Source organism: Bombus fervidus, chromosome 7 (genome assembly GCF_041682495.2).
Source record: "Bombus fervidus isolate BK054 chromosome 7, iyBomFerv1, whole genome shotgun sequence".
Lineage (NCBI taxonomy): Eukaryota > Metazoa > Arthropoda > Insecta > Hymenoptera > Apidae > Bombus > Bombus fervidus.
In genome coordinates, this window is record NC_091523.1 from 8664430 (window position 1) to 8676903 (window position 12474).

Genomic DNA, 12474 nt, shown 5'->3' on the forward strand with positions numbered 1-12474 from the left:
CACCCGCGTAGCACCTGGGCACGCGAGTGAGATCCTGGAAAAGGGTACGGAAAGGGTTAAACCTCAAAATCCTGATCTAAAAGATGATTAGTATATCTGCTTTGCATGTATCTAACGGACTACTGTTCCTTCATTTTTCATTTATTCATTATATTTGAAATTATTGTGAATCTACATTAATTTACTGAATTTAATAACGTAAGAAATTATTGAAATTCTAGTATTGTAAAAAAAGTGGGCAAAGAACTTATTTATGAGAAAGAATTTATTTATGAAAGAGAACATTAAAACTCAATGCAATGTAATAATAGACTGCAGTTTAAACATTGATGTTAAATAATTTAAGGTGACCTCTTCGTCAAAGCATATTTTCAAAATCATAAGAAAATATTCAAAATTGTTGCTTTGATTCCAAAATCTGCCTACCGCGAAGTTTGTTCTTGCACATAGAAAATACATTTTTGTCCGGAAGGAAGTGGATTTTAATACTTTTACAAACAAGTTATGTATAATATGTATTGTCACTCATTGCCCTAAAGAACCACGAGCCCGTCGGCACTTTCATTGTTTTCTATCCGTAGTTCATTGGGATTTTCGAAATGATTTTTCCACGATACTACAATATTTAACTTCTCCGTCGCAAAATAATCAATTCAGTAAGTAATTTCAACATTTATCACTTATCCAAACATTCATATTTTATTCATACACGTACTTACATCCGTATAAATCCACTCATAATTAATTAATCAATTACTAACATTACATAATATTATTTATGCTAATAAAAAATGCAATATGCAAGAAGACCTATCCTGAACTAATAAATAAAACACATACAGTAAAAATATGTATTATCACTCACGGGTATATTAGATACCCGCGGTCACTATGCTTGTAAAAAATTCTACGTAATACAACCAGTCTCCCGTGTCGATTCGGATCTTTCATCCTACGACATGAGTGAGTGACTGGAGGAACAAAAAAGCATGCGACTCATAGTTACATATGAAGAACGATGTGGATAATGTCGATGTAGCTCAGAAGAAACCATCATGAACACCGTCATCTCAGAAGAATCATCAAACCTTATGGTAGAAGTACTGGTTGTGAAATATCTGTAACAAAAGATAAAATGGTGTGTCTGTGTGTGTGTGTGTAAATATATATATAATTTATTGTTGAGGACAAAATTTTATTGTTTATTAATGTAGTAGGAAAAAATAAGGATTTTCAGCAAATATTATTTATTGATTAATTATGATTAAGAAAAAAATGAAAGAAATACAGTTAATTGCAGTACAATACTTACATTCTTGGCTTTTAAAGCACCATAAGATCCTATCCAGAGAACAGGAGGTAATAGAGATTGTGAAAAAGCTGTAACAAAATATGTAACATTCTAATTTATTTTTAAAATCACAGTGTTGATTGTTTCAAAAGTTCAAGATAATGAACCATGAAATTCTATTAAATTTAGAACTTTGATTATAATCAAAATTGAAATTCTAATAAACTGTAATTACTATAAGAATTGAAACTTTAATAGAACAATTTGAAATTTAGATATCATAATCCAATATTGAAACTTTAAGACTTAATTCCAATAGATATTCAAATAATTCAAACAATACACAAAGAATAAACTAAATTCATGAATAATGTGCAAAAATATTTACGTTGCTAAGCTCCAAGAGAGGCTTTATCCTCTTGAGCACCGACTCGAATACCGAAAACGAATATTTAAAAAAGATATATATATATACAAAAAAAAAAATTGCCAACGCGTCTGATATATAAATCGGCGAACAAACACTGACTCTAATTTCGCGTGTAACTATTATAATTAATACTAATAAGAGCTATTTTGCTCTCAGAAATATTGAACTTACAATTACGAAACACACACTGACTTTACTAATCGCATTGCACGCGATCATAAAACCATTCTCTAAAAGTAAAACTGTGTTGGGGGGAGGGGAACTGTAGGGAAAGAAATAAAACATGTTTAAAGTTACATATTAAAACGATGTCTACAGAAGGGTAAAGTTTCATTTGCTAATTTTATAAAAATGTATCTCTGCACTGAACACTAACGAATACTCTAAATGCAATATAACTAATTTTAGAGATTATATTGTGTTACCGAAGACTGAGATATAGCTTCTAGCAATAAACTGTATCGCATTTTATAAATACTCGAAAATCTTCGCAACAAATTAAGAATTCCTTGGCGAAACAGTTGTTTGAAGAGCACGATAATATTACGCGCCAAAGGCTGAACTTGTAATGGCGTCTTCTTCAGAAACAATAAAAATTATTGATAAAAGTCGTGAGATGGCGGTGCTATAGAAAATTCACGCGGGAAATGTAACGAAGTATAACTAACTGCAATCTCTTAAAGGAGATTACATATATACAATAAAATCAAGTCAATCGACTTTAAATTAAATTAAATTAAAAAAGTTCGAAAGAAATAGAAACGTCTATCAAGAACATTCATTCTAACTGTTCAGGAACAGGAACTATTCATTCTAACTGTTCAGGTGTAATTTTTTCGAAACGGAGGAATAACTTAATATATTCGAATTAACAAGGTGCATTCTGTAATCTTTTCCAATTTCATTTTAGTATTCTCAAATATGATATCATTTGTTAATTCAACTATATTACATATCAATTATATAATGCAAAGATATGTATTAAATGTGTACTATAAAATAAATACAATAATCGACTTCAAACACACGATCTAGAAAAAAGGACGAAAAAGAATTTTAAAAACTATTTAATTTTTTTATAATAATGTGTAATAAATTAATAAACGAACTACTGTTAATAACACAAACGTAATAATAATAATAATAGTGTACGAAGGCAGCGGAATAACAATGAAAATACTACGCAATTAATTAATACGTTGCGAACAACGAAACTTGACAGATTACAATACTATGACTTCCAGCACCTGAATGATGCTCCACGCGACGCGGTCGCCTCGTAAATATCCTACAGGAAAGGACTTTTCTTATCTGATTCTTCTTTCAGAAAGAAAAACTTTATTAGTGGGTGGAGAGTAGAGAAAAGAAATAAAATACTCCTTTTTCTTTTTTACTAAATACTATTTTTCTTATTTTTTCTGTCTAGTATTTATTTACGAAAATAAAGTATTTTCTAGTATTGTCAAATATATATGAATATTTCATAACACGATCGATTTGTAATAATTATCCGTCAAATTGAATGTCCGCCATTACAGATTCAACTACTTCGCGTATTACGTGACTTTGTTTTAATAAAACATGGCGCGTTTTCTCTACAGTTAAACAATGCTGCGCAATACAAAAAAAAAACGCGATGCGCAGAACCCGTTCAAACCTGTCTGTAACAAGATACTTTCTCGAACGTAATAAAAGCTATTGAGGAAGTCCAAATAACAGTGTTATCATAAACAATTTACTTTAGAAGAATAATGAAGCAAAACGAAAAAGTTATTTGAATTTCTTATTCAAATAGAGCAAAATCGATAGAATTTATGTCAAAGTAATGTTAAACAATTTCTTCGAAATAAAAAAAGTAATTTCTTTAATCTTGCCTTTTTCATCTTGATATTCTTAATAAACCATGAATTTAGAATTTGTTATACTATGTATTAATTACATTAATATCAAGAAACGTTTTCCTTCCTTAGAATAAATAAAATATTACCACGTCTCAACTAATAGTTGTCAGATTTATCATTGTTCACTATGATGGTATCGTTTTGACTTTCATCTCGTCCTTTCGAATTTCGCAGCATCCCTCTAATACTTCAAAGTTCCCTCGCAATCAAACAACGATCTGCACAAAAGAAAAAAAGAAATATTAAAATAAATGTGTAAAAAAAGCAAATTATACGAAAAACAATCAAACTAAATTGCATCTTGAAAGCTTAATATACGAGCTACTGGAACAGAATAAACAGCAAAAAGATAATCAAATATTAGATTACAAAAGATTTTAATAGATTATGGAATAAAAATATATCTTTCAGTGGTGAAAGAATGATTATAAAATATTTACTACGCAAATCGACACCTGTTACGGAGTGATACTAAAAGGTGTCCAATCGCTTCGACTTTCGGCACTAGACTGACCCCCCGCGTCTCTATTTACATAGGCAATTTCAGTTAGTAAGAAGTAGGGTGCCCTCTGGCAAGTCGAATATATACATACATATACCTACGCGACAAGAGTCGTTAAATTCCTGGAAAGGATATATTTTCGATAGGAGGGTATTATGTTTCGAATAAAGAAATAATACGTTAAACTGATTGTAAGCATAAGCTAATATAATCTGTATGAACAAAATTTATGAATTCGAAACCTGGATATCTGTGTTTAAAAATTTAGCACGCATGTCATAATGTAATTTGATTACTAGAAGCATTCCGTGTAAAAGACACTCTTATCTAGCTTAGAACAAAGAAAAAAGAATATTATGATATTGACACTATTCTCAACTTTTTAACTTGTAAAGGAATATTTGGTTCGGTATACTAAACTATACATATAACTTTACTTCCGCAACACTGATTTCTTTAATTTCGAAAGAAATATATAATAACCATAAAATGTTCAACTTCCTTTAAAAAATAGATTCAAAAATACAAATATTAAATAAAAATCGCGGCGTCCTTGAAACGAACTTCTATTACTATCGAATTTTCTATTTTTCTGCGGATAACGCCCCGATAAATGGCTACATGTTATAAAAAAAATTGATTTCTGCCACCACGGGCCCCTTTTGATTTTGCATACCGCATTAAATGTATTAAAGTATTCACAATTTGAATTTTACATAAATATTTCTATTTTTGACAACCCACGTATGTTCAATTTTTTTAATTCACAAGGTCCGTATATAGACTTTTCCGCGCAAACGTGCAATGGTGCGGGCGTATTATCCGAAGACGGTGGATCAGCAGAACCGAATTAAAGTTTTCGAGGCCCAGAACTATTGGTTCAGAAACGACGCTTTTCATAAAACAATGAAAGAGGGAATTAAAATGAAATAAATTTACGTAAAAACAAAATAAAATTTATTTTGTAATAAGTTATATTCAATATTTCTTAGTATACATTTTTAAAATATAGTTGTTTTCTTTTTGTGTCGTTGATGCTTGAAATTACTCATGAAGTTGATCAAAGGCACATGTCAAAATGCTACTGTAACAGTTGCATGTACCATATTTGGTTTACAGATAATGACATGTGTAAATGAAATTCAGTAGTTGATGATACATCTGATTTATGATTATAAGTTACTACAATAAATTGAAATCCATTTTGATAAAACCAAAATATTAAATCTATCTCTCTATCACGTTTGTACACGAAGATAAATATATCACACAAATATCTTTCAAACAAACTAAAGGAAGATTGTCAAAATTTGTTTATCTTGTGCACGATTGTCATAAAAGTCATGACAATCGAGCTCACGTTTAAAATCAAATAATCATATTCAAATTAACATAAGAATATTCAATACTTATTAATAATCAGGTAATAAAATACTTGGAATAAAGAGGCAAATAAAATGGACAGAGACCGTCAATTAGGTAAGAGCCCTAATTAATAGTCCTTGTTCATCCTATTTACATTCTACAACTATGCTAATTAATTTTGTAATTTACTACATACAACGTTTGTGTAGCAAATAAATTCCTGTCACAATTTCTGACACTGCTTATATAAATTGCAACGAATATTTTCGGAAGTTCATATATACAGAAATAGATAACTGTTACCAAGTTACCATTGTCATAGTCAATGACTTTCCTATTATAATTATCTACTTATAATTCATTAATTCTTATGTTTTTTAGAGGTCAAAACTACATTCATATTTCCATAATGCTAATTACCATAGTAATTCCACAGTAAGCATAAATAAATCTACAACTAACCTATTTACTTGTTTAACACTATAATCTATAGACAATATGAAATATAATATAGGATGCGTGTTCTCTCCCCTGAGATATATATATCTGTATCTACATTTTCTACCCGAGTCAACTATAGATGCTTCGTTATCTTCCTTTACCTGAGAACATATAGCTGTATTGGCAGTGACACATCGATCACTGCGATTGGTCCATTTGAGGAATAACGTTTCACATGAGTATATCTACGAATTCTATATAGTTGTGGGGGTAAGCAGAAGAAAGAAGGGGATAAGGAAAAAAACTTAGGAGGATCAGTTAGTTGTTGACAGTCTGCTTATTTAGATCGTTCTTTTCGTTGTGCATAAATTTATGATAAAAGTTCTTTATTTTACCTCATAATGGATATAACTAAGAACACGCGGGAGAATGCTGTAGGGGAGTGCCAGTTAACGATCAGATTGCTGGAAATGTTGCAAAGAACGAAATACGAATTGGTGCAAGAAAATGGACAACGCCGTTTAACTGCTCCAGAAATCATTCGTGGCGAGAAGCAACGCGTGAAAGGTGCTGAAATTTTTCTTGGCCGTCTTCCGCGAGATTGTTACGAGGACGAATTAATGCCAATGCTGGAAACGGTCGGTCGTTTGATCGAATTACGATTGATGCTCGATTTTTCTGGATCAACTCGTGGATATGCATTCGCCTTGTTTGAAAATTCAAAAATAGCAAGAAGCGCGTGCGCAAAACTTGACGGTTATGAAATCAGACATGGACATCGTATCGGCGTCGTTAAATCGGTTGATAATTGTCGATTGTTCTTCGGTGGTGTGCCCAAAAACAAATGCAAGGAAGAATTTATGCAAGAGTTGAATAAAATTCTTGAGGGCATCACTGATATCTATCTGTATCCAAGTGCACATGACAAGACGCTGAATCGTGGTTTCATATTCGTCGAATTCAAAGATCATAGAGCAGCCGCGATGGCAAGACGAAAGTTAATACCTGGAAGAGTCATGTTATGGGACCATGAAATCGCGGTTGATTGGGCCGACCCTGAACCTGGCGATCCTATCGACGAAGAAGTTATGGAAAATGTAAGCTATTTTAAGCTGTGTGAAAAATAAAAAAAAGTAGAATCTTATGTTATTAGAAAAATACATATAAATTTTCTATATTAATGATATAAGATAAAAGGTATTTATAGCATTTGCTATTATTTATAGGTTACTGCTTTATTTGTACGAAATCTATCTTTGAACATGTCACAACAAAAAATTCGAGATATCTTTCAGAAAAATACAAAAATTCCTGTCTTAAAATTAAAGAAAATTAATCATTTTGCGTTCGTACATTATGAAAATCGTAAAGCAGCACAAAGTGTAATGGATATTATGACAAGTATGCTTATTATTTCATGTCATGTTTCATTTCATCTTTAATCGTTATACACACTTTATTAAAATAAGAATAAAATAGGACATAATGGCGTCGCTGAGGCTGAAGGATGGGAAATACGTTGGGCAAAACCAATCGGAGCCACGAAAGTCTTAGAAAGACAACGATGTATCAACGAAGCTCTAGCAAATGCAAACTCACATAAACTAGAACAAAGTTACGTTAAACGTACATCAATGAAAAAGTCTAATCTTAAGAATATTGTGGACATGAACGCCAACAATATACTCGATATAACCTCAATGCACACAACTGCTTTACAAAACTTCATTAGAGAAAAGTTTGGCGGTACTTGTTACTTTAACTGTTTGCGCATAGCGAATGGGTCCACTTTTATGTGTAAAGTAAGTGTATATGATTATATTCATTTATATTTGTTTTTATTTTCTCAATATATTGTTTTTAGTTTCTGATTATTTATTGTCTGTTTCCTTTTCTTTCATTTTCTTAGATAACTATTGTTAGACAAGCTCTTATTCTGTTCGAATATCACGGAGAATCAATGCCAACGAAGCAAAACGCTATTGTTGCTGCGTGCACAAAGATGTATCAACTCATAGCTTCTACGTTCCAGGATCTCGGTGAGTATATGAAATAAAAATATTTTCTAAAATTAACATATATATCCAGCTAATTTTCGTGTTCAAATTCATGGGGAGACGAATGAACGTAATTCAATACATGATACGTTCTCCACGAACGTAATTGATACCAATTTCACGTTTCATATAATTCTTTATTTTGATGTCTTCATTCGTCTCGAAGTTTTGGATGTATGAAAATTTATTTCTGTATTTCTTTGTTTCGTAACTCGACTTAGAAACAAGTAACATGGATATTGGCATCAATAATTAATTAACGATAATCTAACGAATTTTATTTAACGGATATTTTGGAAACTTGTAAAACATTAGTGAAAGAGAGATGGTGGTAAGTATGTAGCTGTGATTTATGAATATTTTTTTGTCTGTTTTCAAACAGTGCTACAGGAAAATGAGTACTATTGCATGGAACAAAAGCTAGGCATTAATCCTGTGGTTGGGTCGCCAGTCAGCTGGAATAGGGAAATATATTATAATTAAACAAATTACTTTCGTTGAATGATTTTTATAGTTAAACATGCAAAGATCATTGATATTATTTATAACGTAGAGATCCGAAAGCATGATGACAAAAGTATTAAGGAAATATTCCAAATGTAAATTAACTTTTGCATTTCTTACACAAAATTGAGATTTTAACGGTAAATTTTTACAATTGAAATGAATTTTAACCAAATTTTCAAAATATATTTGTACAAAAAGACGATCGGAGTATGTTTACAGTTTTATTCAATTATGATATAAAGCGCATTTGTAATGATCGTTTAAAATACCATGAAATGTTGTAAAAATTTTAATTGTAATATCTATCACAAATGAAGTTGAACAATAAGCATATTTTTTAAAAGTAATCTACTAGAAGATTGAATTTAGAAAATCTAGCAACTGCAGGTTCTCTACGTTAAATATATAGTTTAAATACATATTAAATTAATTTTATTCTGCAGGTACGTACTGCTATATATACGTACTATACTATATAGGTACGTATATAACTATATACGTACTGCTCGTTAAAAGGTTAATCGAATATGTGATAATAATCTGTGAAAATCAGTAAAATTATATATTAATTGGTTCGATTTTCAGATTTAACGTAATAATTTTTTTACTTTTACAATTGTACAGAAGCATTAGTAATAATAATGATGTATTATGTTTAGTTGTTTCCACAATCAGTTCACAAAATTGTATCTACATAAACGTTCAAATAAACGGACACATTTAATCGTCTGTTTACGATCCTTTTCCTTAAACATATTAAAAAGCGAAAAACCATGAACGCGTTTACCTTGCTCAAAAATTTATATTAACGATTATTAAGAAGTAACATTATTCGATCTTTAGAACTTAATTTATAATCAGAAATCATATGATTATCCTCCATATAAAGTCCTCGAAGCCATAACCTCATTCTCTCCGGTTTCCAATTTTGATCTCTCTCATCCAAAAGTTTAGATATCATTTGCTTTAAATATCCAACCGTTTCTGAATGTGAAATTGGAATTTCCAATCGTGGTCCTTCTAGCCTATGTATTGTTATAATTGGATGACACCTGCATGCTAATTAAATATTTCTTACATAAAAAGAATGCATTTTTTTATCATTCGAAAATAGGTTTACATATTATTACCGTGTTTATGAGACATTATGCTACGCAATTTTAATTGTATCCATTTAACTACAATTTTAGTAACAAAAAATCTTGAATCACAAGCAGCTTACAGTAATTCACGTAAACTACAATTTTGAATAATTTTATTAGGGTTAAAATACACAAGAAATTAGGTACATCGCGCACTCAAATAGATTTTCTACTCGTACCTAACTTCCCATTACTTTGATATAACTTACATATACGTTTAGAAGAAACATATAGATATATGTGTTTTGAGATTTAATTAAGTGCTTCATAGATTTAAGGAATTCTAACTTGCGGTGGTACAAATAAAACATTTGATCTGAACATTGTCGGTAAAATCGCTGTGTAATCTTCAAGTATTCTTCTCGTAGTCTCGTTGTCCGTATTCCCAGTAATATTTTTAGGTCTCATACAGCGTACTAACTGTTGGGCTTCCCTGATACATTTGGTGTCTTGCTGTTCTGTAGAAAACAGTTCGTACGTGTAATTCAGTAAGTTTTCAACGATGCAATCGAGAACTGTATCTTGCGGTATTACTCCGTAGCCATTTTGGGAACACTCCTTGATGGCTGCGTTCATCCATTCCCATTCGTCCCAATCTTTACCATAATTCACTTTCATAGTCTCAAACTTCCATGTTAAATGTGCACGATATCTATAAATTATAAAACAAATTAATTACTTTAAAATAATTTATTCCTTATAGATATACGTTGGAATGTAGTAAGTCTCATATGTAAAATACCAATATTTTCACATGTATATATACATTATAAAAAAAATAGTTTTACAATATTACGAAAGAGTTCTAGCATAGCATTTGTACGGAAATCTTGAAATGGAAAACCACAAATTTCTATTATTGAAGTACAGATAAAAATTTAAAGAATTTGCTTTTAAATATCACATTTTGTATCACGTCAATTAATTATTCATTAATTATTTTAAGAACGTAGTTGTATCTACATAAGTAACACAGCTTTTAAGAATACGCTTGACAGTGAGATCGAAGAAGAGACGACTGCCTCTTATATAATTCCGTAACTCATTTAAACTAGAAACCGCAAACGATAAAGTTCCAGAATTACTTACCCCCAGAACCACGGGTTCTTCTCAAACTTTACATTTTTAAGGTTTCTCAAGTAGTCGAACATTTGAAAGTTGATGACTTCTATTTTATTGTAATCGAAATAGAAGTTCTCCAAGTTGGGAAGCATTGTAAATACCATATTATTGATCATAAAGATATTGTTGAACGACACGTCTAGGGTTTTTAAACTATATACATTCATGTTTAGGAACCATTCATACTCTACAGTGGTCAACTTGTTACCCTATAGTAGCAAGTTCTCTAGTTTGGCGAGTTTTCCGAACGCAGAAGGACTTATAGTCTGTATGTCTGACCCGTGTAGATCCAAAGTTATGAGGCTCGCACCAAATCTTTCAAAACTGTATCTATAAACAAACGACCCGTTTCATCAGAGTTTCCAACTTAATTTTAGTTTATTTTTGTCGTTATTATCTTCTGTCTGATTTTCATGTTATCAAATACGTACAAAGCTAGCATCATAACGACTCTAATGTTCAATAGTTTCAACACAATTCGATATCAACTAGTTACAAATTTCATACTCATATTTTCAATGGAATATTAGGTCATCTCATAAATAATGTCGTTTTTTGACTCTCTTAACCGACATTTTTTCAATGAAAAAAATTAATATTTACTTTTATTTTTAATCATCAATTATCATCCTGATTTTTTGGAAGTACATTTTACTAATGTTTCTAGCAGTATGTTTAACTGTACTGCCTTTTTAAATTTGTATAGCATACAAGGCCGCAAATTGTTTTCGCTGACACTCATTTTATAACTTCTTTTAATATGAAAAAACCGATCTAATTGCTCCGGGCTTGTATCAAAATCCATCAAGAGGATATTGTTTAAGAAACACAGGGAGAAGTTCTTACAAACATATCAACGAAACATGGTACGCACATTTATCTGAAGAAAAATAAGAAACGGCATTTGTTATGAAATGACCTAATAACATCAGGATACAATCATGTAGAAAAACCTATCGTTGTAAAATCTTATATCTATACTGTCCAACTATAAAGAAGAATAGCATCTATTGAATAAACAATTTGTAATAAATTGACCTAAACTTTTGCAATTTTTAAAGCGATTGTAACTACATATATTTATAGATTCAATCTGAGTCCAGAATATCTCTGTTTCGATAAAATAGAAATATACATTTTTCAGATTATTAAATGTCTAAAACTCGAACAATTTCGACTCAAATATGACTTTTGTAGTTCTGAAGTATGACCTCTTCTTACCCTGGTATATTAGGTATTTTCGAATCTGAAATCATGATGCCCGTACTGTTGCTATACCCTTTGTTCAATACCGTTAAGTTCGTGAGTCCCGTGCAGATCAACGTGACTGTCTTATCTTGCCATTTGTTGATGATTCGACAATTGGCCCGCTCCGTTACGACGTTTGCCAATAGATTAAAAATGAAAAGTGCATGTAGCAGACGTTTCATGATTCACGCGAGACAGGAACCGACGTTGAACACGAGCGTTTAATTAACTGTACGTTTCTGACATCTCGGGCGATGAGCAACTGAATCGTGTGGGCGGTGCGGCGTATCCTTCGACTCTTGTTACGTTTTCCTCTTTTGATAAGAGAATCGGACTCTTTGTAACCGATCGAAAAAGTCGTTTCATACTCCATGAAAAATAAAAGAACACGCTATCGTGCCTATTTATTTTCGTTTTAAAGTTAGTCGATAATTAAAAAAATTCGAGCGTAACTTCTTTGCGTCTGCG

At 31.1% G+C, this 12474-nt stretch overlaps 2 protein-coding genes across 2 annotated transcripts; one reads left to right on the forward strand and one right to left on the reverse strand.

The window, feature by feature from the left end:
- The first annotated feature begins 6080 nt into the window (after positions 1 to 6080).
- LOC139988724 (APOBEC1 complementation factor) lies at positions 6081 to 8954 on the forward strand. The gene is made up of 5 exons (XM_072006417.1): positions 6081 to 7027; positions 7157 to 7331; positions 7410 to 7732; positions 7840 to 7969; positions 8370 to 8954. The coding sequence occupies exons 1-5, from the start codon at positions 6332 to 6334 to the stop codon at positions 8468 to 8470; spliced, it is 1425 nt and encodes a 474-aa protein (XP_071862518.1). The 5' UTR covers positions 6081 to 6331; the 3' UTR covers positions 8471 to 8954.
- Positions 8955 to 9732: 778 nt separating this feature from the next.
- Positions 9733 to 12272, reverse strand: LOC139988726 (uncharacterized). Its single transcript, XM_072006419.1, is given in 3 exon segments — positions 9733 to 10288; positions 10726 to 11088; positions 11980 to 12272. Coding segments are annotated over 3 exon segments (951 nt in total). The 5' UTR covers positions 12189 to 12272; the 3' UTR covers positions 9733 to 9909.
- Positions 12273 to 12474: the final 202 nt, after the last annotated feature.

Coding starts and splice junctions, on each gene's coding strand:
- LOC139988724 (XM_072006417.1), top strand. CDS start 6,332: ATGGATATAACTAAGAACACGCGGGAGAATGCTGTAGGGGAGTGCCAG. Junction 7,028..7,156: donor ACGAAGAAGTTATGGAAAAT/GTAAGCTATTTT, acceptor TATTATTTATAG/GTTACTGCTTTATTTGTACG. Junction 7,332..7,409: donor TGTAATGGATATTATGACAA/GTATGCTTATTA, acceptor AGAATAAAATAG/GACATAATGGCGTCGCTGAG.